Below are 26,302 nucleotides of genomic sequence, written 5' to 3'. Positions count from 1 at the left end.
TCCTGCTCTGGGATGGTGGGTCAGCAAGCCTAGATTGTGGGTTCCCAATCCGCCATCTTCGAGCATCAGTGTGAAGAACAGGGTAGGCACTAGAGGAAGCATAGCTGATGCCTCCGGTATGGCGCCGGCTCCTGTCACATGAGCATGGTAAAGGGGGTGGCTCCAGAGGCGGAGCCAAGGGAGGTGGCAAAATTAGGTCACGCCTAGGGTGTCAGAAATCCTTGCACCAGCCCTGGGTGGAAGAATCCTAACCTCAATCCAATAGAACACGTTTGGGAGGCAGGCGTCCTAATTGTCTCACGTGGAGCGGTGTCTTTTCTGCTTTCCACCCCAGACATGATCCTTTCAACCCACATGGTAAAAACCCAGGTGCTGGCTACCACTCTCCAAAACTTAGTTCCTCTTTCTATTCCTCTAATTTGTAATACAATTACATTTCATAGAGCTTTCCCTGGATGAGCCACTGGATTTGGTAGGTCCCTCTGCCTAACTTTCAGTGTGGACCCACCTCTGTACCTGGGACCAAGAACACGGACACATCTGAAAAGTTTCAATGGGTTTTTATTTTAGACAGTAAAAGTTGTGTGTAGCACCCTCTACCTAGGTAGGTGCTAGAGGTGAGATTGTCAGAGCAGGTAAATTTAGACAGGACTAGCTAGAAGCTAGGCCTGTTTGTTTTGATCTGTGTGGGCTGGGAGTGGCTCAGAGTAGGCTGGTGACTCACAGATAGCATCACCTTTTGGTTACCTCCCTCTGGCTTCTAGATGATTCGAGAGGAGTGGAAGAGAGGCGGAGCTGTCTTGGGGAGCCCTGACCAATCCCCAATTAGGATTGGCAGGGGGCAGGCCTCCTTGATATAACCTGGGTCAGCCCAGCTGGGGAGCAGTTGTCGGGTGGAAGAACTGTAGAAGAAGTACTAGGCTGTTGGGTCCTTTGAGGGCGCTCCCCAGTCTGGGGGGTGGTTAACCTGGGGACTGAGGGTTGGGGTGCAGGACAGAGGCCTTATCAGCAAGCAAAGAGGATCTGGACAGGAGGCATAGAGAGGAACCAACGAGGACAGCAGGAGCTATTGCTGCCGGACAAGTCTTCAGGCGGGAGCCACCAGAGTGCAGACAGGAGGGCTGGTGAGTGACAGGCACAGTCAGGAAGCTGGGGAGGCATGCCGGAGCACTGGGAGTGTGCAGTCTGAGATGGATGTAGAGCCAACAGGAAGGACTGTGATGTTATGAGCAGTGTATTTGGGCAGCTGCGGCCAGGAGGGCTGGCAGGGCCCGAAGAGGACTAGCTGGGAGCAGTAGTCCGCCATGGGACAGCTAGCACACATGGACTTTGCTATCATTGCTTTGCTACATCAAAGGGGCGGTGGGCCCACGGTCCCTGCCTGCAAAAGGCATCTAAGAAGGCCTGACTGAGTCGGAGTTGGGCCTAACAATGTGCCAGCAAGTCCTGGGAGTTGAAGTGTTGTTCAGGAGAGAGAGAGAGGAGATAATCTGCAAACAAGTGATGTGCTGGAGGAGGTCCTAAGTGATGCATCAATTTATTTCTGGGCATCTCATAATTCCCTTACCCATCCAAGTTAAATTCCCCTCAATAAAAACAAAGTACTAATCTGTTCATTGTCTCAAGAGTGACCGAGGGGTGAATGCTGGGCTGGGCAGAGGTGACAGGTGGGCCCACAACTTTCAGCAACCCCTATGAGGGTACTGCTACATTTGGTGGTTCCGGAACGAGCCCCCAAATGTAGCGGTACCCTCATAGGGGCCTCATAGGGGCTGCTGAAAGTGTGGGCAGGGGGGGGCCAGCGCTGACAGTCCATAGTTCTTGGCCCAGAGCGGTCAGCTTGCCCCCCTCCATATTACTCATCTACGCATCTCTCTTGTCCAGGAGTTGGTGGATCTCAATGGAGAACTCAGCAGAGAGCAGCCACCTGGAGAACCAAGCCTGGTCCGAGGCGGTGGGGAGGAGCGGGCTGCACACATTAGAGATGTGTTAGGCCCCTTTCACACTGGGCCCGGTAGCGGTATAGTGGCACGTTTTTTAGCGCCGCTATACTGTCGTATTTACTGCGCTATTCGGCCGCTAGTGGTGCAGTTTTAACCCCCGCTACCGGCCAAAAAAGGGTTAATACCGCTCGCAATGTGCCTCTGCAGAGGCGCATTACCGGTGATCTGCCGTGCTGGTTCCAGCTATCGTGGAAGTTCCAGCGCATGCGCAAGCTGATGTGCTAAGATGGTTCCAGCTATCGGGAAAGTTCCTTCAAGGACTGCGCAGGCGCAAACTTGCTGACGGAAATCCCTGAACCGCGGCCGACATCCAGGGCGATGTGGATTTCGAGGTAAGTGGCCAGTCGGCCTCACGTCCTCGCTGCGCTCGGACGGCTCGCTGCGCTCGGACGGCTCGCTCGGCCTCCTGCCTTTTTTTAACATCCTCCAATCCACAGGGATGTTAAAGAATGAGCCTGGATGCCGGGCGAGGTTCGGAGATTTCCGTCGGGAAGTTTGCGCCTGCGCAGTCAGTGAAGGAACTTCCCCGTTAGGGGAACATTGAGGACAAGTCACCGGCAGTATTACCGCGGTTTCCTATTGATTTCAATGGGAAGTAGCAATGTAGGAGCTGCTTGCTGGAGATTTTTTTTCCTCCCGCCAGGGCATCGCCTCAGTGTGAAACCCCTTAGGCTTTCACATTGAGAATGCTGGGGCAGGATTATTTCAGGCGTTATTTATGCGCTATTTTTTGCGCTAAAACGCCTCAGAGTGAAAGGGGCCTTAGGGAAGCAGTAGGTCACCCCCCAAGTCCTGTGATCAGGGTGGGTAATGCAGAGTGCATAGCGGCATGGTGGCTGGGCTCCTCCCTAGCTCAGGTAGGGTGGGGACACTGGATACAGGGGCAGAAGTTGTGTGTTTTTCTTCTTTGCTGATGACCTGTTGGATCCTTTGAGTATTGTCTTCCCTCTCCCCACCCTGTAGCACGCATGGGCTCTCTAAGGCCTGGTTCACACCTATGCAGGTTGCACTTTTTCCAGGTGCATTTTGCTTTTTTCAATACACCTTTTTGATCCATTGACGTCTATGGAACAAAAAAAACAGAAAATAGTCCTTGGACCTTTCCATAAATGTAAACATGATCCATAGGAAACCATGTAAAATGGGACTGTAGTGTGTTTCTGCAAAACTAAAAACGCACAAAAAAAATGCATGGGTGTGAACCAGGCCTGACAGCCCCTTTGTACGGTGCAGTTCCTGGTGTCAGACAGCATTGCATGGGTTAATCACCAAGCCTGTGATCGCAAGGGGGGAGTGAGAGACCACCCTGGCCGCACATTCACCATATCCTGAATGTTTCAATGTTCATTCACTTGAATGGACGGAGATGCTTGCCCATGCACTGGCAGAGGTGAGGATGGAAGGCCTGGTACCTACTTTTTAATAAGCATGCCAGGCCTAATACCAATGTCTGCCAATGGGTGTGATAAGGCCCTCTATTTAAGTGTACCCACCTATTCTCTTCTTTCCCCTCTCCCTCTCACCCCCTCTATCTGTCTTACCCCCCCTCTCTATCTTTCACCACCCCTTCTGTCTCTCTCACCCCCTTCTCTATCTTTCACCCCCTCTGTCTCACTCCCCTCTATATCTTTCACCCCCTCTATATCCTTCACCCCCCATTATCTGTCTTACCCCCTTCTCTCTTGGTTACCCCCCTCTATCTTTCACCCCTCTCTATCTGTCTTACCCCCTTCTCTCTCGGTTACCCCCTCTATCTGTCTCACCCCCTTCTCTCTCGGTCACCCCCCTCTATCTGTCTCACCCCCTTCTCTCTCGGTCACCCCCCTCTATCTGTCCTACCCCCTTCTCTCTCGGTCACCCCCCTCTATCTGTCTCATCCCCTTCTCTATCTTTCACCCCCCTCTATCTGTCTTACCCCCTTCTCTCTCGGTCACCCCCCTCTATCTGTCTCACCCCCTTCTCTCCCGGTCACCCTCCTATCTGTCTCATCCCCTTCTCTATCTTTCACCCCCCTCTATCTGTCTCATCACCCCCTTCTCTCTCGGTCACCCCCCTCTATCTGTCTCACTCCCTTCTCTCTTCCACCACCTCTGCAGAAGTGGCTTTTTAACAGGAAGAGGTGAAGCCTAAAGAGGAAGGGGTGGGGTTTACAGATGAAGGAGAGGATCTTAAACATGAAGGGGTAAAAAAAAAAAAAAAATAGATGGGGGCACCCGATTTTAGTCTTGGCTAGGGCAGCACAATACCAAAATACACCATATTGGTGTATCTGTCACCATATTGGTGACAGATACAGTTTGGTTGGCATTGGGGCCCTTACTTGTGGTGGAGGACCTTTCTCCCCTAATGGGGAGGATTTGTAATCCACAGCATAATGAATATAAGCCGCACTCCAAAACGTAACTTTTCTTTCTATATTTATTTTGTATCAAATTAAACTGCATTCATTGATGTCTCCATCCGTAACTACCTTTCTTGACGCGTTTCACCACTGCTGGCTTGCTTGCTCCCCCTATTCCTTGTAAAGGAGAAATCTGAGAACAGAGTATTGGAAAATGTGGAGCATTCTTCTTTATTTTAGAAATTCAGAATTCATGATTAACAAATAAAAAGTAAGCTAGAATCTACATCAAACCTTATATATCTAAAACACATAAAATGTATTAATTATTGGATGGACCAATGAGAAGCCGGCTTCTTCACTACAACATAAAAAGAGCAATCATGTACAGAATCTGATACCAACCAATAAGAAGTGTTGTCCGTTTACTGTCATATCTGGCCATGTATTAGCACAGTTTAGTTGTATGGTGCGGTCTGTGTGAGTGCGGGACCGAGTCATCTCTGTATGTTTAGTGGATCATATCACTATAATTCAATTCCAGAAGGCCAAAGAGTATCCAAAAAAACATCAGAATAGGTTCCCTCCAACACACCAGTCTGTACATGAAAAAGTTTGTTAGCTCGTGTGACTTCTCTGGTGTGCAATAAGGAATTTTCTATAACCAAAACATTTCCCGCACTCTGAACATATGAAAGGACGCTCACCCGTGTGACTTCTCTGGTGGACAACAAGGTCTCCTTTCTCAATGAAACATTTCCCGCACTCTGAACAAGAATAGTGACGTACACCTGCATGCATCTTTTGGTGTTTAACAAGTGCATTTTTCTGAATGAAACATTTCCCGCACTTTGAACATGAATAAGGACGCTCCCCGGTGTGAATTCTCTGGTGTGTAAGAAGATTTCCTTTTTGAATGAAACATTTCCCGCACTCCGAGCATGAATAAGGACGCTCACCTGTGTGAATTCTCTGATGGTTAACAAGGTTTTCTTTCTTAACAAAACATTTCCCACACTCTGAACAAGAAAAAGGACGCTCGCCTGTGTGACTTTTCTGGTGTGTAAGAAAGTTTCCTTTCTGAATGAAACACTTCCCACACACTGAACATGAATAGGGATGCTCACCAGTGTGACTTTTCTCGTGTGTAAGAAGTACGTGTTTATGAGTGAAACTTTTTCCGCACTCTGAACATGAAAAGGGACGTTCACCTGTGTGAATTCTCTGATGTTGAAGAAGGTTTTCTTTGACACTGAAATGTTTCCCGCACTCTGAACACGAGTAAGGACGCTCACCTGTGTGACTTCTTTGGTGTGTAAGGAGGACTTTTTTCTCAGTGAAACATTTCCCGCACTCTGAACATGAAAAGGGACGTTCACCCGTGTGGATTCTCTGATGTTTATGAAGGTCTCCTTTCTGAACAAAACATTTTTCGCACTCTGAACATGAATACGGACGCTCACCCGTGTGACTTCTCTGGTGTGTTATAAAGTGTCCTTTCTGAATGAAACATTTCCCACACTCTGAACATGAATAAGGACGCTCAACACTGTGACTTCGCTGGTGTTTAAGAAGGTCTCTCTTTTCTAAGAAAGATTTCCCACACACTGAACATGACAATGAGCTCTCTTCTGAGGGAACTTCTTTGTGGTTTAAAGAAGATTCCTCGGGAATAGACGGATCTATTAAAGTATTTCTACTGTGAGATCTTAGAGTCCTGGTATGTGATTTATCAGAAGATTCCTCAGACGTATTCCGGACATTATGGTCATCTGCTGAGAAACAATTGCCCATAAAAGTTATAGAACTGTTATAAAAAAACCTTGTATTCAGGAGACATATATGTTGGACCAGCACTAAATATTTGAGCTCCGGCATACAAATGGGTGCAGAACAGAAATATAAATTCAAAGTAGATAAAGAATACAATAATTTACCCAAATCACACTGTGCAACTTTGTGCATTGATGACATTGTTACTATGATAATCGTTTATATTGTTCTCGTTATTTGGAAACATGACATTATATTGAGGAATGGAGATGGACCTTTAATATGGTGTACAGTATCTCCTCATTTGTTGGGAACATGACGTTATATTGAGGAATGGAGATGGACCTTTCATATGGCCTTCTTCGTGTCTGTCTGTCCACCTGCAAGGTGATTAATGTGGCCAGTCTCTGGGTGGAGACCAAACCTGATTTAAGCCAGCCAAGCCTGCAATCTCAGCATCTCCTCCTCATTTGTTGGGAACATGACGTTATATGGAGTAATGGAGATGGAATTTTCATATGGTGGACAGTAACGCCTCATTTGTTGGAATCACGACATTATATTGAGGAATGGAGATGGACCTTCCATATGGTGAACAGTATCTCCTCCTCATTTGTTGGGAACATTGGATAGTGAGGTAAATGTCATTGCCTTCTTCTGATAATGACTAGAGATGATGCTTTCATATTGTGTACAGTACACAATACATTGGGTGGTGGGGTAGGTACATCGATGATGTTCTTACTGTCAGCAGGTAAAATTTCTCAGTCTTTCCTGTACAGAAGGATGAGTTTTTCTCATTTTGAACAAGGGCAGCACAAATTGCACATGACTGGCATAATAAGGGTTTAACCTCGGTATATGGAAGGAATGTTCGTTCCTAAGACCCCTATCACACTGGGGCCGTTTACAGGCACTATTGCGCGAAAAATAGCGCCTGCAAACTGACCTGAAAGAGCGGAAGCTGTTTCTCCAGTGTGAAAGCCCATGGTCTTTCACACTGGAGCGGTGCGCTAGCAGGATGTGGCTTCAGAAAGGATCTTTTTTTTTATCCTGAAGAAAAATAGGCCAGGCTTGATACGGATATTTTTCTTTTGGCTGAATATGTCAGATACAGTATATTCATTATCTCAATATAACAATGTAAAACAATGTGAACTGCATTTAAAGTTTATTACTTACTTGTGTCCTTATGTAAAGAAGATTCCTTCTGTTTATTTTTCATAATCATCTCCCCCTCCTCCATAGACTGCTGATCTCCACTCACCAACCTCTCTTCTTCTTCCTCTTTACCCTCAACTTTGATGTCTTTCACTTCTCCATCCTAAAGTTACATAGAAGAATGTCATCATATAGCTTAGAATTATTTTAGGTTCAAGCTGTTTAGTTCCATCTACCTGATGATGGTGGGGGATGGTGTGATCTTCCTGTGTGGAATCCCGGCAATACAGAGGACGGGGACATCTCTCTGGTGGGTTCCCATTACTGGATCCATCTGTAGGAAACACACACACTGACTGAATACATTGTTTCTATGTGTTTATCAGATGATGGGGGATCTAGGTGGACCCTCCGTACTGCTCTCTCCTTTACAATAAAGTCTCCTCTTACCCGGTGATGTGAGGGGCGGCTGATTGTCCATCATGACGTCCTTGTAGAGATCCTTGTGTCCTTCTAAATACTCCCACTCCTCCATGGATAAATAGACAGTGACATCCTGACACCTTATAGGAACCTGACACACACAATGATACAGTCACCATCCAGACACACCCCTTGTCTGTTACTGGATAATGTCCCAGAATTCCCGGCACCGCTCACCTCTCCTGTCAGCAGATCAATGATTTTGTTTGGGACTTCTAGAATCTTCTTCTTACTGTTTCAGGGCATTAGGTGAAGGCTGTAATGGTTAAATGGTCGCCAAAAATCACCAAAGGAAAACTCTGCATTGAAAGAGCAAAATAATTGTCATGTGACCTCCCAGAATCCTCCTCACCTCTCGGGTCAGGTGTGTGTTTTATTATTAGAGATAAGAGTGATGTCATGTGACCTCTCAGAATCCTCCTCACCTCTCGGGTCAGGTGTGTGTTTTATTATTAGAGATCAGAGTGATGTCATGTGACCTCCCAGAATCCTCCTCACCTCTCCAGGCAAACAGGTAGATGATCTCCAGGGTGAGGTTTAAAGTAGAATTCCAGCTAAAGCATAACTAGTTTTAAAAATACTACCTCCATCCTCTTAACACCTATACTAACTAACCTGTGTAAAAAATTATGTATGTACTTAACTATTTTCACTCTGATCCAGGTTGATCACTGGGTAATGGAGAAATAGTCTGACAGCAGCTGTGAAATACGGAACCCCTGACATCACCCATCGGCTCCCATGGTGCAGTCATTGGCAGCAGTCCCTCCTGTAGCCACCCCTAGCTGACGACAGGGTAGCCGGATCATGTGACCACACTGGAGTGGGCTGAAAATAGATAAGTATATACACATGGCTCCCAACTGTCCCTGATTTTGAGGGACTGTCCCTGATTTGGAGCAATGTCCCTCTGTCCCTTATTCCTCCTCATTTGTCCCTCATTTTGGTCTTTATCTATCAAAAAGCATTTTCCAGCGCCAAACCTTTCATCTGATTTCTAAATGGCTGCATTTGTAAATTCCAAAAGCCAATATAAAGGAATAGTAGTGGTAAAAAACACACTTGTGGGTTTAATTAATCTTTTTTTTTTGTACAATTCTACTTTAAAGCAGAGTTCCACCCAAAAGTGGAACTTCCGCTCATCTTGTTCCTCCCCCCTTCAGTGCCACAATTGGCACCGTTCAGGGGGAGGGATAACAGGACACCTGTCTATGACAGGTATCCTTTCCCACTTCCAGAAGTCCCTGCCGAGGAGCTGTGACGTCATCACGGGGCTCCCTCCTTCTCCCCTGGCCAATAGGAGAGAGGAGCGGTGCCTCGCGCATGCGCAGTAGGGTTCCCGGCGTGAAGCCGAAAGGCTACACTGCCGGGTTCCCCTACCCGCAATGGCAGCGGAGTACCCGACAGCTGATGTAAACATCAGCTGCGGGTGCCGACTTTGCTGGACTCCAGGACAGGTAAGTGTCCATTTATTAAAAGCCAGCAGCTGCAGTATGTGTACCTGCTGGCTTTTAATTTTTTTTTTCAAGGCCGAAACACCACTTTAAGGGGGCATGGCAAAGGGTGTGTCCTATGCCTGTATACTTTTGCTGATAAAAATGTCCCTTATTCCCATCTCAAAAAGTTGGGAGGTGTGTATACTTCTTTTTTACACAGAGTAGTTAGTTTAGGCATACCTACCAACTTTTTGAGACGGAAATGAGGGACACCTATCAGCAAATGTATGCAGGCATAGGACACACCCATTTCCACGCCCCCTTAAAGGAGAATTGTACAAAAAAAAAAAAAAAAAAAGATTGGTTAAACCCACAAGTGCTTTTTTTTTTACCACTACTATTCCTTTATATTGGCTTATGGAATTTACAAATGCAGCAATTTAGAAATCAGATGAAAGGTTTAGCACTGGAAAATAAAAAGTGCATTTTATATACAACTATAAAGATCAGACCAAATGAGGGACAGAGAGACATTGTTGCAAATCAGGGACAGTCCCCCGAAATCAGGGACAGTTGGGAGCTATGTGTATATACTTACCTATTTTCAGCCCACTCCAGTGTGGTCAAATGATCCGGCTACCCTGTGTCAGCTAGCAATGGCTACAGGGGAGAGGAGGGACCGCCGACAATGACTGCACCATGGGAGACTATTGGTGATGTCAGGGGTTATTTTAGAGCTGTTGTCAGGCTATTTCTCCATTCCCCTGTAGCCACCGGAGGCTGACACAGATCAGCCCGGATCAGAGGTGTTAGGGGGGATGGTAGCATTTTAGGACTAGTTAGGCTATAGCTGGAATTTTATTTTGCGACGAGAGGAGACCATGTGATCCATACACGACTCTTATCTCTGTGGGCATATAATATAGCAGCCTTGCTACTGGGTGTAAATAGAAAATAAGATCTTATTACCTCCTCTGCTGCCAGTTCCAGCAATGTCTCCTCTCTACTTCCTCCCAACTCACCTCTGACCCGGAACTTCCTGTTTGTTTCCTATATCACTTCCTGTCTGTACTATACATCATTTCCTGTCCATGCGTTCCAAGTGGGTTCATCCAAGTTACATAATTTGGTTAAAAAAATGACACAAGCCCATCTAGTTCAAGAAATAAATCAGTTGAATATACAGTCTACAGGGAGTGCAGAATTATTAGGCAAATTAGTATTTTGACCACATCATCCTCTTTATGCATGTTGTCTTACTCCAAGCTGTATAGGCTCGAAAGCCTACTACCAATTAAGCATATTAGGTGATGTGCATCTCTGTAATGAGAAGGGGTGTGGTCTAATGACATCAACACCCTATATCAGGTGTGCATAATTATTAGTCAACTTCCTTTCCTTTGGCAAAATGGGTCAAAAGAAGGACTTGACAGGTTCAGAAAAGTCAAAAATAGTGAGATATCTTGCAGAGGGATGCATCACTCTTAAAATTCCAAAGCTTCTGAAGCGTGATCATCGAACAATCAAGCGTTTCATTCAAAATAGTCAACAGGGTCGCAAGAAGCGTGTGGAAAAACCAAGGCGCAAAATAACTGCCCATGAACTGAAAAAAGTCAAGCGTGCAGCTGCCAAGATGCCACTTGCCACCAGTTTGGCCATATTTCAGAGCTGCAACATCACTGGAGTGCCCAAAAGCACAAGGTGTGCAATACTCAGAGACATGGCCAAGGTAAGAAAGGCTGAAAGACGACCACCACTGAACAAGACACACAAGCTGAAACGTCAAGACTGGGCCAAGAAATATCTCAAGACTGATTTTTCTAAGGTTTTATGGACTGCTGAAATGAGAGTGAGTCTTGATGGGCCAGATGGATGGGCCCGTGGCTGGATTGGTAAAGGGCAGAGAGCTCCAGTCCGACTCAGACGCCAGCAAGGTGGTGGTGGAGTACTGGTTTGGGCTGGTATCATCAAAGATGAGCTTGTGGGGCCTTTTCGGGTTGAGGATGGAGTCAAGCTCAACTCCCAGTCCTACTGCCAGTTTCTGGAAGGCACCTTCTTCAAGCAGTGGTACAGGAAGAAGTCTGCATCCTTCAAGAAAAACATGATTTTCATGCAGGACAATGCTCCATCACACGTGTCAAAGTACTCCACAGCGTGGCTGGCAAGAAAGGGTATAAAAGAAGAAAAACTAATGACATGGCCTCCTTGTTCACCTGATCTGAACCCCATTGAGAACCTGTGGTCCATCATCAAATGTGAGATTTACAAGGAGGGAAAACAGTACACCTCTCTGAACAGTGTCTGGGAGGCTGTGGTTGCTGCTGCACGCAATGTTGATGGTGAACAGATCAAAACACTGACAGAATCCATGGATGGCAGGCTTTTGAGTGTCCTTGCAAAGAAAGGTGGCTATATTGGTCACTGATTTTTTTTTGTTTTGTTTTTGAATGTCAGAAATGAATATTTGTGAATGTTGAGATGTTATATTGGTTTCACTGGTAAAAATAAATAATTGAAATAGGTATATATTTGTTTTTTGTTAAGTTGCCTAATAATTCTGCACAGTAATAGTCACCTGCACACACAGATATCCCCCTAAAATAGCTAAAACTAAAAACAAACTAAAAACTACTTCCAAAAATATTCAGCTTTGATATTAATGAGTTTTTTGGGTTCATTGAGAACATGGTTGTTGTTCAATAATAAAATTAATCCTCAAAAATACAACTTGCCTAATAATTCTGCACTCCCTGTATACAGCAATCTACATTCATAGATTTTATATATATATATATATATATATATATATATATATATATATATATATATATATATATATATATATATAAAACACATAAGGTGGTACTCGCAAGGCTTGAAAGGTCTGTGATAAAGTGTGATTTGACAATTTAATGAGGCACAAGATCATCTTCCTCAGGGCATTACAACTCCACCCTGTCCCGTTTTTTTGTTTCGCACACATGTAAAAATCTTACATTTTGGCAAACATTTTTTATATATATATATATTAACGACTTAAAGCGGGAGTTCACCCGAAAAACAATTTTTAACATTAGATTGAGGCTCATTTTGTCTAGGGGAATCGGGTGTTTTTTTTAAAATCGAAGCAGTACTTACCGTTTTAGAGATAGATCTTCTTCGCCGCTTCCGGGTATGGGCTGCGGGACTGGGCGTTCCTATTTGATTGACAGGCTTCCGACGGTCGCATGCATCGCGTCACGAGTAGCCGAAAGAAGCCGAACATCGGTGCGGCTCTATACGGCGCCTGCGCACCGACGTTCGGCTACTTTCGGAAAATCGTGACGCGATGTATGCGACCGTCGGAAAGCCTGTCGGAAGCCTGTCAATCAAATAGGAACGCCCAGTCCCGCAGCCCATATGCGGAAGCGGCGGAGAAGATCGATCTCTAAAACGGTAAGTACTGCTTCGATTTAAAAAAAAACACCCGATTCCCCTTGACAAAATGAGCCTCAATCTAATGTTAAAAATTACGTTTTTGGGTGAACCTCCACTTTAAGGATCAAGCCTATTTTTGATATTTGTTGTTTACAAGTAAAAAACATTTATTTGTTTTGCTAGAAAATTACTTAGAACCCCCAAACATCATTTTTTTTCCCAGACACCCTAGCCTAAAGCAGGGGTCTCCAAACTTTTCATACAAAGGGCCAGTCTACTGTCCTTCAAACTTTAGGAGGGCCGGGTTTCTTCCCACTAATAGAGCTTTCTTTTGGTGGTATTTGATCACTTCTGGGGTCTTTATTTTTTGCTAAACAAACTAAAACATTTTTTTTCTTTGTTTCTGTTATAACATTTTGTTTTCTCCTTCACTCACGGACACTGATGAGGCGGCACTGATTAGGTGGCACCGATGTGCACTGATGAGTTGGCACTGATAAGGTGACACTAATGGGCACTGATGAGGAGGCACTGATATGTAGAATTGATGGGCACTGATATACATCACTGATGGGCACTGACAGGCGGCACTGACTGGCAGCACTGATGGGCACTGACAGGTGGCATTGATGGACACTAATATATGGCACTGATGGGCAGCACTGATTGGACAGGTACTGACAGGTGTTAATGCTGGGCACTGATTGGCACTGTGATGGACACTGATTGGCACTATGGTGGGCACTGATTTGCACTGTGGTGGGCAGGGATTGGCACTTAATTGGACACTGACAGGGGGTTATGATGGGGCACTGACTGGTAGCTACTGGGCACCGATTGGCAGCTGATGGGTACATTTGATGGGGGCTGTGCTGGTAATCAATATGCTGATTATGAGCACAGACCTCACCTCTGAAAGGGAGAGCCGCCGATCGGTCTTGATTCAGTGCGAACCGAGGTATGATGTTTACCGACACTTCCTGGTTCACAAGATAATCAGCGATTATCAGCGAGTTTTGTTGTCAGAAATTCCGATCATGTGTACACAATTCCGACGCACAAAATTCCACGCATGCTCGGAATCAAGCAGAAGAACTGCACTGGCTATTGAACTTAATTTTGCTTGGCTCATCATACGTGTTGTACGTCACCGCGTTCTTGACATTCGGAATTTCCGACATTTGTGTGACCGTGTGTATGCAAGACAGGTTTGAGCCAACATTCCGTCGGGAAAAAAATCCATGGTTTTGTTGTCGGAATGTCCGATCGTGCGTACGCGGCATAACAGTGCCGACTACTTCAATGATTCTTCACTTCTGTGATATGCTCAATGTACACTCAAACCTTTTTCTTTTTTTTTTCTTTCAATAAATTTTTATTGGTATATATTTAAACACAAACAATAAACAAAAATAGCAATATGTTATGTTCAGAAAATATGCGATTCATGAGCATATATTAGAATAGATAAATTCAGCAGGTAGTCTAAAATGGAACACCAGTCGAGTAAATAATAAATAAATTAAATAAAAGGTATGTGCCTAACTGAACATGAATAAAACATTACCCGTTGTCTATCACAATTTTAAAACATCAGATAAATGCCTTATGAAGTTTATTATATAAACACAGTGAAGAACAGCAGTGTAACCTTAAATGGGTAAAAGTAGTAAGCGACACGACTAGTTATCAGAAAACTCAATGTGGAATGGAATAAGATCAACCTTCCTTCCCAGGAATACACTATCCGCAATGTCTAAGTGTAGCTTTTGTACCAATTTGTCCAGGGGGTCCATGTGTTTATGTGTTTAGGTAAGGTAAATAGTGACACAGCCATCACTCTTTCGTATGTGCAATGAATATTAGTTAAGTCAATAGTTTCCAATATACTAGGAGGACACGGATCTTTCCATTTTCTGGTTATCGAAAGTCTGGCAGCCATAAGTAAATGAACTATCGAGCTCCTAAGATTCGCTGGAAAGTTTTCAATACCCAGAGAAAGCAAAGCCAAGGCGGGATCTGGAATGATTCGCTTGACAGATATAGCAGAAATGATTTCGAACACTTCCGCCCAGTATTTCGTTAGCATAGGGCAGCCCCATAAAGTATGTATAAGGTCACCCCTGAATCCGCATAATCTCCAACATCTGTCCGACTGCTGTCCTCCAAATTTGGATACAACATCTGGGGTATAGTACCACCTCAATGTGAATTTAACAGATAATTCCCACAAAGTGGTGCAACTCGATGTTGATTGATTAAGCTTGCACGCGACACGCCATTGGTCATCCGTATATGTTTGTCCTAGATCTTTTTCCCATTGAACATGCGAGGAGGTCTTTGAGAATCTCTGTTTTTCTTGGAGCAAATTGTAAAAAACGGAGATACCTTTTTTTTTCATTTCTAGCGAAGTTAAATAGGACCACATTATGGGATGCACGTGAGTAGTGGTTATGTTCAATTTGCTTATGCATTTCACTATGAGAGAATAATGAGTAAGGCACCAGCTAGGTATATTGAACTCAGATTGAATGACTTGGAAGGATTTAATCTCTCCCTTGAGGAAAAGGTCATGTATACGATTAATACCAAAATTGCCCCAAAGATCTAGTGGAACATGTTTCAGAACTAGATTTAGTACTTTCAGTGGAGCATGTACAGTAAGAGTAGAATCGGAGGGATCTACAGATTTTAGAACTTTAAGCCACGTAGTAATCGATAACTGCATTGTAGGGGGTAGATGTGTGGGGATTTTTATCCCTATCTCTGCACCAAACAGCCACAAATTGGCAGAGCCATGAGTACAAAAGGAGGATTCAATCCGACCCCATGCTGTAGTGGAATGAGGTTGAAACCATTCCTTTAGCTGGGACATTATAGATGCTTGAAAATAGTCATGAAAATCGACATAGCCCACCCCTCCCCATTTTCTATGTTTGATCAATTTGTGGTGGGCGCACCTCGACTTTTTCCCATTCCAAATGAATTTGGAAAGGATTGATTGTAAGGATTTGAAGAAGTGAATCGGGATAGGTATGGGTAAACACCTGAACAAGTACAATATTTGAGGTAGATGCAGCATTTTGAATGCCGATAATCTGCCCCACCAGGATAATTCATGTTTACCTAATTTGGATAGGTCAATTTGCAATTTATTTTTAATAGGAATAAAGTTTTGCGTGAACAGAGATCTAGTAGAACGGGTAAGAAGTATCCCTAGGTATGGAATACTAGTTCCTACCCATGAATATGGGAACTGAAGCTGGAGCAGGTTGTTAGACACAGCGTCAATACCTATATCCATGGCATAGGACTTGTCCTCATTAACTTTGTAGAATGAAATTTTACCAAACCATTTCAAAATCTTTTGAACTTCTAGAAGGGAAGAAAATGGGGAAGAGAGCATTAAAATAATATCGTCTGCGAATAAACTAATTTTATTAGTGCTGTCACCGATAGATATACCTGAAATTTTTGGATTGGATCTGATGTGTTCAGCTAGAGGTTCTATTAATAAATTAAATATCAAAGGGGATAATGGGCATCCTTGCCTTGTGCCATTAGTGATAGTGAATGGTTTAGACAGCATGCTAGAGCTATAAACTCGCGCAATAGGGTTAGAGTATAGGGCGAGAATTGCTTTAAAAATAAAGCCCTCAAATCCAAATTCCTGTAAAGTAAGTGATAGATAGGTCCAATTTATCCTGTCAAACGCCTTCTCCGCATCCAATGATAGAAGCAGAGAAGGCGTTCCGGAAGCATTGATATTGTGGATAACGTCAATCAACCTTCTGGTCGCGTCAGAAGACTGTCTACCTCTAGTGAAACCAGTTTGGTCTAGATTGATTAGATTGGGGAGGATGTCTACAATTCTATTAGCAAGCATTTTAGCATAGATTTTTAAATCTACGTTTAGTAGTGAAATGGGGCGGAAGTTTTGTGGAGAAGTTGGGTCTTTACCCGGTTTAGGCAGGGTAACAATAAGAGCAGACAACATTTCCTTTGGGAATGTAGAAACAGATGCAGAGTGATTATACACCTCTAGTAGATGTGGTACTAGTATTTGTTTAAATGTTTTAAAATATTCAATGGAGTAGCCATCTGGACCCGGTGCCTTTGCCCTAGGTAGAGAATCAATGGTATTGAGAATCTCAAGACTATTGAAGGGGCAATTTAAAAGTGTAAGCTGGTCTCTTGTTAATTTGGGTAATTTAACATGAGATAGGAACTTTTGAATCTCATCAGTGGAGGGTTGATGAGTATTAGTATCTCTGGAGAGATTATATAAACCACTGTAGTAGGAGCTGAATGAATCAGCAATAAGTTGGGGGTTAATAATTTTATCTTTTGAGATTGGGTCAAAAAGATGAGAGATCTTTGTCTTTAGCCTATGGCCCTTTATTCTATTAGCCAAAAGTTTACCTGCCTTGTTATTGGCGACATATGAACGTGCCTTCAATTTTCTGAGATTAGAATCATATGATTCCATTAGTACAGATCTCAGTTCATTTCTAAGTGCATATAGCTTGGATTTAAGATAGGTAGAGGGTTTAGATTTGTTTTCAGAGTCGGCATCTGCTAGTTTTTTGGAGAGTTCATCAATTTTAGATCTTCTCATCTTTTTTGCCCGAGATCCAAGTTGAATGAGTAAACCACGAACGAAGGCTTTATGAGTATTCCATACTACTACAGGATCTGATACGGAACCTTTGTTGTCCGAGAAGAATTCGGTCAATTTTCGAGATATATATTGTATATTATCAGGATGTTGTAGTAAATAATTATTAACGCGCCATAAATAAGATTTGTTTTTAGAATTAATATTCTTTAGTTTGATGCTGATCGGTGCATGATCCGACCACGTGGCAGTATGGATATGAGACTCTAATACGTTTTGAAGTAACCACTTGTCGGAAATGAATAGATCAATACGAGAGTATGTGTTGTGGCGCGGAGAATGGAAAGTGTAATCTCTCTCAGACGCGTGGCAACATCTCCAGATGTCATATAACTCATTTTCTGCCAAAAAGGCAGCAAGAGGGGAAGCGAACCTTTTAGCATTTGAGGAGGAATCAACTTGTATGTCAGGTACTAAATTGAAGTCGCCACAAATCAAAAGATTGCCTTTCTGCATATCTATAATTTTTTTCATAGTTGCCTTGTGGAATTTCATTTGACCAATATTAGGTGCATAAATGTTGACTATCGTATACACTACATTATCTAGCATGCAAACCAAGATAAAAAACCTGCCTTCAGGATCAGCATATTCATTTAAAAGATTGAAAGCTAGTGTATCTCTAATAGCAATTAATACACCTCTCTGCTTGCGATTAAAATCTGCCTTGAAAATATGAGGATATGAGCTATGGCGACATTGAGGAGCATTATCTTTGATAAAATGTGTTTCTTGTAGGCAAAGAACATCGCAGTTGGAAGTTAGCGCAGTCTTCCACACTGAGGCCCTCTTAGCCGGGTGATTTAAACCATTGGTATTAATAGAGAGAAAATTGATAGACATTTCGTAGCGGTGTGTATGTGCGATGAGTGTGATTCAAACCTTTTTCTGATTCTCCTTACCACATTTCTCACATAAATCCCCCCAATATCTGCCCAAACCCCACCAGTTCTCATCCTCTCACATATCCTTCCCAACTAGAGCATCTCCCAGCAATCACATGTCTCCAGAGGCCGGCTCAGTCATCTCTGTACAGCACTGCGGTATATGTCAGAGCTATATAAATGTATAATAACAATAGTGTGTGATTGTGGGGGAGGGGACATTAGACTGTAAGCTCCTCTGGTACAGAGACTGGTGTGACTGGCTCAGTGATCTCTGTACAGCATTGCGGTATATGTCAGAGCTATATAAATGTATAATAATTATAGTGTGTGACTGTGGGGGAGGGGACATTAGAGTGTAAGCTCCTCTGGTACAGAGACTGGTGTGACTGGCTCAGTGATCTCTGTACAGCATTGCGGTATATGTCAGAGCTATATAAATGTATAATAATTATAGTGTGTGACTGTGGGGGAGGGGACATTAGAGTGTAAGCTTCTCTGGTACAGAGACTGATGTGACTGGCTCAGTGATCTCTGTACAGCGCTTCGGTATATGTCAGAGCTATATAAATGTATAATAATAATAGTGTGTAACTGTGGTGAGGTTTGAACTGAGTCTCTGTGGTGACTCATACTGCCCTATGATTGGTTCCTATGAAGGGGTAGCAGCCAATTGCAGTACAGAAGTCTGAGGAGAGTCTTTGTGGTGACTGTTATACTGCCCTATGATTGGTTCCTATGAAGGGGTAGCAGCCAATTGCAGTACAGAAGTCTGAGGACAGGTCTTTGTGGTGACTGTTATACTGCCCTATGATTGGTTCCTATGAAGGGGTAGCAGCCAATTGCAGTACAGAAGTCTGAGGTGAGTCTTTATGGTGACTTTGATCATCCCCTTTTGTGATTGGTTTCTGTGCAGGGAGGGCAGAAAGTCACAATAGAGAGGTCTGAGGTGAATCTCTGTGGAGAGCAGATTCTGCCCAGTGACTGTGATCCCAGCCTGTGATTGGTTGATGTGGAGGTAGTGCAGCCAATAGCAGTGGAGGAGGTGTGAAGCGGGAACTCTGAGGTGAAGGCTGTGAGGTGTCTGGCTCTCCTCAGCTCTTCTATGACTAAATTCTCCATGTTGTATTACATTGGTGACAGAAGTGACGGTGAAATGGGTTCTGTTTTCTGTCACAGGAAATGTGGTAAGGTAAAATAATTTCAGTCACATTTATATATCTCTCTATATGTATTTGTAGTATGTGCTGGAGATAAAAGACATCACAGTGACTATGAAGGAAGAGAATAAATGTTATGTGGGGGGGGGGGGGGGGGGTGTCCAGCAATGTCTTCTCTCATTTTAATGAGGCTCATAATGGGGATACGTCCTTAAAGCGGAGGTTCACCCTAAACAGTGATACCATATATATACAGCTGTGCTCATAACTTTACATACCCTGGCAGATTATATGATTTTTTTGTGATTTTTCAGAGAATATGACACAATAACACAAAAAACTTTCTTTCACTCATGGTTAGTGTTTGTCTGAAGGCATTTATTATCAATCAACTGTGTTTACTCTTTTTAAATAATAATCACAACAGAAACTACTCAAATTACCCTGATCAAAAGTTTACATACCCGAGTTCTTAAAGGGGTGTTCCAGTCATTTTTTATGTTTATTAAAAGTCAGCAGCTACAAAAAGTGTAGCTGCTGGCTTTTAATAAACATACACTCACCTGCTCCACGTTCCAGCGGCGCTCCGGCCGGGGCTCCGCTCCTCTCCCCCCTCTCCTGCCGGCATTTTCATTCCAAGTGTGGGCACCCGGCCGTGACAGCTTCCGGCTTCACGGCCAGGCACCCACTGCGCATGCCGAGCAGCGCTGCGCCATCCAATTGGACAGGCGATCACTTGGGACCTGTCACGTGTCCCAGGCGATCGCCTACAGGGAGGGGCTGCAGAAAGGCGATTAGACTATTCGCCTTAGCAGCCCCTTGGCGGAAGGAGGAAGTGGGACAGGAAGTCCCACTCCTCCTGAAGCCCCCACTCCAGCGAGGAGTGGACGGCATATGTGAGAAATGGAGATGGACCTTTCATATGATGTACAGTATCTCCTCCTCATTTGTTGGGAACATGACGTTATATTGAGGAATGGAGATGGACCTTTCATATGGTGTACAGTATCTCCTCCTCATTTGTTGGGAACATGACGTTATATTGAGGAATGGAGATGGACCTTTCATATGGTGTACAGTATCTCCTCCTCATTTATTAGGAACATGACGTTATATTGAGGAATGGAGATGGACCTTTCATATGATGTACAGTATCTCCTCCTCATTTGTTGGGAACATGACATTATATTGAGAAATGGAGATGGTCCTTTCATATGGTGTACAGTATCTCCTCCTCATTTGTTGGGAACATGACGTTATATTGAGGAATGGAGATGGACCTTTCATATGGTGTACAGTGTCTCCAATTCATTTCATTTGTTGGACGTCTCCAATAAATATAAGAAACGAGGAGAAAACTCAGCCCATCAAACTTCCCCTATAAATGTAATATCACTTTAGCCAGGATGTACCTCTTTATTAACTACATTTTTTGTATTCCAAATGTTACGCCATGAATTAATAAGTTCCACTTGTAAAAACCATTGTACATTTGTCAATAGTATGGGATCATTCTTGCGCTCTCATGTCTTATCAAACTTCCTTTACCAGTTCCTGCAGTCTGAATGCATTGAGGGCGCTATGCAGTGTGTGTTCTCTGATGTGTAACAAGGGTTTCTTTCCGATTGAAAGATTTCCCGCACTCAGTACACGAATAAGGGCGCTCACCCGTGTGAATTATCTGGTGTCTAACAAGACCTTCTTTTTTGGTGAAAGATTTCCCGCACTCTGAACATGAATAAGGACGTTCACCCGTGTGAATTCTCTGATGTGCAAAAAGGCTTCTTTTAATAGTAAAAGATTTCCCGCACTCTAAACATGAATGTTCCCCAGTGTGAATTCTCTGGTGTGCAACAAGGCTTCCTTTTATAGTGAAAGATTTTCCACACTCTAAACATAAATAAGGACGCTCACCTGTGTGAATTCTCTGGTGTTCAACAAGCTCTCCTTTGCGAGTAAAAGATTTCCCGCACTCTGAACATGAATGCTCACCCGTGTGAATTCTCTGGTGTTTATCAAGGTCTCCTTTACAAATGAAGGATTTCCCGCACTCCGAACATAAATAGGGACGCTCGCCTGTGTGAACTTTCTGGTGTTTATCAAGGTCTCCTTTATAAATAAAAGATTTCCCGCACTCTGAACATGAAAATGGTCGCTCAGCCATGTGAACTCTCTGATGTTTAACAAGGTCTCCTCTACAAATGAAAGATTTCCCGCACTCTGAACATGAAAAGGGACGCTCACCCGTGTGTATTCTATGATGTTTAGCAAAGTCTCCTTTATGAGTAAAAGATTTCCCACACTCCGAACATGAATAGGGATGATCACCTGTGTGAATTCTCTGGTGTGTAACTAGGTTTTGTTTATGCTTAAAACATTTGCCGCACTCTGAACAAGGGAAAGTACGTTCGCTTGTGTGAACTCGCTGATGTTGAATAAGTTTTCCTTTCCGAGGGAAACATTTTCCGCACTCTGAACATGAGAATAGATTGTCACCTCGGTGATCTCCTTCATGGGGTGAGGAAGATTCCTCGGGATCAGAAGGATCTGTTGATCTATCTGCAGTGTGAGATCTTACATGGATATTTACAATCATAGTATGTGATTGATGAGAAGATTCCCCCTGATCAGAGGGATCCATTGATGTCTCCGGACAGGAAGGTCTGTGATGTATATTTTGTGTATTTGGATTTCCTCCTGGAGGATCCTGTGTGATGACATTATCTTCTGACTTACAATCAGCAGATAATAGAAGATGTCTCTCCGAGGAATTCCTCACATCACATCCATCTGTTGGAAAAAAAGGAAAAAAAATATATAAAAAATCTCAGTAGATGACAAATAACTGGAGTTTTAGTTCTGCGTCCCCCATCAGTTGAAATGCAGATGTAACAAGAGATGGAATTGGAGATGGATCTTTTGTGTACCTGGACCTTTCTCACATGTATAGTATGTACGTCACTACTTTGACGTTAATCAAAAATAATAAATCAAGCTTGCTGTGTGGCGTTGTTCATAACTTTTTATAGCTTAGTTGCATCCCAGTAAATAGCATCAAAAGTCCAGTCCTTGGAACCCATGCCGGGGTCCCACTTAGGGGAAACTCCATTGTACAGGTCAGTTCATATCTTCACTGATCACCCCCCATACATGGACAGACCACGAGGTCCGGTCTCCTCCTACACTTATCATTTCAGAAGCAGCAAGAGATACATGCAGGGGAAGTCACAGAAGCAGGAAGTGACACATGCAGGGGAAGGCACAGAAGCAGGAAGTGACACATGCAGGGGAAGGCACAGAAGCAGGAAGTGACACATGCAGGGGAAGGCACAGAAGCAGGAAGTGACACATGCAGGGGAAGGCACAGAAGCAGGAAGAGATACATGCAGGGGAAGTCACAGAAGCAGGAAGTGACAAATGCAGGGGGAGGCACAGAAGCAGGAAGTGACACATGCAGGGGAAGGCACAGAAGCAGGAAGTGACACATGCAGGGGAAGGCACAGAAGCAGGAAGTGACACATGCAGAGGAAGGCACAGAAGCAGGAAGTGACACATGCAGAGGAAGGCACAGAAGCAAGAAGTGACACATGCAGGGGAAGGTACAGAAGCAGGAAGTAACACATGCAGGGGAAGGCACAGAAGCAAGAAGAGACACATGCAGGGGAAGGCACAGAAGCAGGAAGTGACACATGCAGGGGAAGGCACAGAAGCAGGAAGTGACACATGCAGTGGAAGGCACAGAAGCAGGAAGTGACACATGCAGGGGAAGGTACAGAAGCAGGAAGGGACACATGCAGGGGAAGGCACATCACAGCACCAAGTGTTAATTGATGCAACACTGGAGTGGGCCCTACGTTAAGGACCCAGCCGCTTAGTAGTCTTTGCCTCGTGCCAAGCTACCCCTGCCAACAGAACCTTCACCACTGGTCAACACCATTAATTATCTAACATTTTTACTTAAAACTATAATCCTTATACTGAGAAGTAAAATGAGACTGTGACCTGTTTCTTCCATAGTGCTTATACTTACTTGCATCAATAAGTTCACTTTTCATAGTCATCCCAACCTCCTCCGTGAATGGCTGATCACCCCCCACATAGGTCTCTACTTCTTCCTCTTTAATCTCAACTTTTATATTAATCCGTTCTTCACCCTGCACCAAAAATAATAGAAAACATCAATTAAAGCCGAACTGCATGCAGATATAAAAGATACAAATAACAACACCTGTATAATCATCGTTAGATCATTGAATGTGATGAAAGTACCAAAATATGACCTGGTATCAGGCTCTTGCAGTACCTGTACATAAGAACACAGGACTGGCAAAGGGAGAAGCAGAACAATGAGCCAATTAGCTGTGCAGCAGAGCGGAGTGAAAAGAGAGGAGAGCTTATCAGTCTGATGGACCCATGATGACATGTGACTTGAGATAGGACCCATATAAGAAAGGAACGTATGTTGAACATAAAACACAATAAAATGGGCTGAAAATGTAGGGTGCCCAAAGAAAAAGCTATACAGGGATGGGATGGTACGAAGAGCAAAGTATGCACTTCAAATGGTCAGGGAAGTCAGGGACCCATCCCCTAGGGGCAGATCATCACGTTGGCCTTGACTTAAGACTCACAGAAGAAAGGAACAAAAAATTATTTTAATAAAGCAATTAAAATGGAGGGGTGAAAAATGTAGGATGCTTAAAAAGGGGGTCTGGAAATTGTGATGGAGGGGGGGGGGGGGGGTGCGGGATGCAAAGGCTGCACTTCAAATGTATAACTAAAATGTTAAAACAAGAGACTACAAAGAATGTCATAATACAAATTAAGAACTATTTCTGTGTTCTAAACACTGAGTCCACCTACCTGATGATGGTGGGTGATGGTGTGACCTTCCTGTGTGGAATCCCGGGAATACAGAGGACGGGGACATCTCTCTGGTGGGTTCCCATTACTGGATCCATCTGTAGGAAACACACACTGACTAAATACATTGTTTCTATGTGTTTATCAGATGATGGGGGATTTAGGTGGACCCTCCGTACTGCTTACAATCAAATCCGCAGGACCCGCGGGCACTCTCACAGGTACGCTCACCCCCACTAAGCCACAATTTAAAAGGGACGTAAAGGTACGGCCATTTGTGCAGCCGTGCCATTGTGCCGACGTACATCGTTGTGCGCTGGTCAGCAAGTGGTTAATTAGTTTCCATATTTAGTGTTCATTACTTACCTGTGCTGATATCTAAAGAAGGTTCCTCCTCTTTAGTTGTCACCATCATCCCAATTTCCTCCGTAGACTCCTGATAACCCATCACAGTCATCATCTCTTCTTCCTCTTTAAATGTAACTTTCACAGACATCTGCTCTCCATGCTAAATCAAAAAAATATGACCAAAAGGCTGAGAGAAGAGTGTAATCTCATACAGTCTAGAGTCACCTTTGTGTTCTTCACATCTTTTTTTTTAACAGAAAGAGGTTTTTTATTAACAAAACAGCATTACAAGATATGCATTATTCGACAATCAGATTTGCATAGAAACAATGACAGTCAGAAACAAGTGATTTCAGCATTTGCAGATCATGAACAAAGGCAATCCAAAAAGGAAAAGGGAAAATAATAGAAGTATAATAAGCAACGAGATGCTAGTCCATAGCCCTCCCTCCCCAGTCCACCCCAACCGTAAGCCACCAGGCGCAGACCACCGGAGTACTCCTCAGAGTACACACGGGCAAAAGACCGTCACCCCTGCACCAAGTCCCTAGATAACCCCCAAAACGTGTAAGGACCCCAGCAGCCGATCGAAGTGGGCAGCGCCCCGAGAGAGAGGGGGGGCAACGGCCCCCATTCCGGGCGGGGGGGGAATCCATCTTAGTCCCCCACCCCCCCATCCCGGTGCATCCACCCAGGCCGACCAGACCTTATCGTACTTAGCAGGGCACTGCCTACTCTCATACGTGAGTTTGTAAAGGGGCAAAGCCGAGTCCACCGCCTTTCTCCAGGATCCAAGGGTGGGAGGTCCTACCGACTTCCACCGTAGCAGTATCTCCCTCCTAGCATAGAACAGTGAGAACGTAATACATAGCTTAGTGTACCTGTCTCCCTCGACCTCACCCAAATGACTCAGAAGGAGCACCAAGGGGTCCAACGGCACTCTGGTCCCTCCTATGTCGCTAAGCCTCTCTGCTACCCCCGCCCAATACGGCCGAAGCTTCGGGCAGTCCCACACCATGTGCCAGAATGTCCCCACCTCGACCCCACATCTGGGACAGTTCGGATCAAGATGTGTTCTTCACATCTACCTGAAGATGGTGAGGGATGGTGTGATATTCCTGTGTGGGATTCTGGGAATACGGAGGACCTCCTACTCCCATAGACTGCTGAGCTCCACTTATCACCGTCTCTACTTCTTCCTCTTTAATCCCAGCTTTGATGTCTTTCAGTTCTTCGTCCTAAACCCCAAAGATGATAGAATATTATTGTGAAGAGAAAGCAAGAGATTACATAGAACGATGTCTTCTTAAAGATTAGAATTATTTTTGAGTTCTAGTTGCTCAGTCCCATCTTACCTGATGATGGTGAGGGATGGTGTGACCTTCCTGTGTGGAATCCCGGGAATACAGAGGACGGGGACATCTCTCTGGTGGGTTCCCATTACTGGATCCATCTGTAGGAAACACACACACCGACTGAATACATTGTTTCTATGTGTTTATCAGATGATGGGGGATCTAGGTGGAGCCTCCGTACTGCTCTCTCCTTTACAATAAAGTCTCCTCTTACCCGGTGATGTGAGGGGCGGCTGATTCTCCATCATGATGTCCTTGTAGAGATTCTTGTGTCCTTCTAAATACTCCCACTCCTCCATGGAGAAATAGACAGTGACATCCTGACACTTTATAGGAACCTGACACACACACAATGATATAGTCACTAGAGATGAGCTCCAGCTTGTTCGCACAGTTCACG

At 44.1% G+C, this 26,302-nt stretch overlaps 2 protein-coding genes and 1 long non-coding RNA gene across 4 annotated transcripts in view; all 3 read right to left on the bottom strand.

The window, feature by feature from the left end:
• Nucleotides 1-26,302, bottom strand: part of LOC120910546 (zinc finger protein 850-like) — a 1,103,195-nt gene that overhangs the window by 663,248 nt on the left and 413,645 nt on the right.
• Nucleotides 4,550-7,576, bottom strand: LOC120910138 (oocyte zinc finger protein XlCOF6.1-like). 2 transcript variants are annotated; one of them, XM_040322015.1, is made up of 2 exons: nucleotides 7,300-7,576; nucleotides 4,550-6,119 (listed from the first exon to the last, which is right to left on the bottom strand). In XM_040322015.1, the coding sequence occupies exons 1-2, from the start codon at nucleotides 7,361-7,363 to the stop codon at nucleotides 4,963-4,965; spliced, it is 1,221 nt and encodes a 406-aa protein (XP_040177949.1). In that variant the 5' UTR covers nucleotides 7,364-7,576; the 3' UTR covers nucleotides 4,550-4,962. The 2 variants fall into 2 exon arrangements, with proteins under 2 accessions (XP_040177949.1, XP_040177950.1); XM_040322016.1 differs by having other exon boundaries at nucleotides 4,550-6,116.
• LOC120910221 lies at nucleotides 7,822-10,208 on the bottom strand. Its single transcript, XR_005741423.1, has 3 exons — nucleotides 10,167-10,208; nucleotides 7,939-8,060; nucleotides 7,822-7,852 (listed from the first exon to the last, which is right to left on the bottom strand). It is a non-coding gene; the product is annotated as an uncharacterized LOC120910221 (long non-coding RNA).

Source organism: Rana temporaria, chromosome 8, assembly GCF_905171775.1.
Source record: "Rana temporaria chromosome 8, aRanTem1.1, whole genome shotgun sequence".
NCBI classification, from domain to species: domain Eukaryota; kingdom Metazoa; phylum Chordata; class Amphibia; order Anura; family Ranidae; genus Rana; species Rana temporaria.
This window is presented reverse-complemented; position numbering and strand designations above follow the sequence as displayed.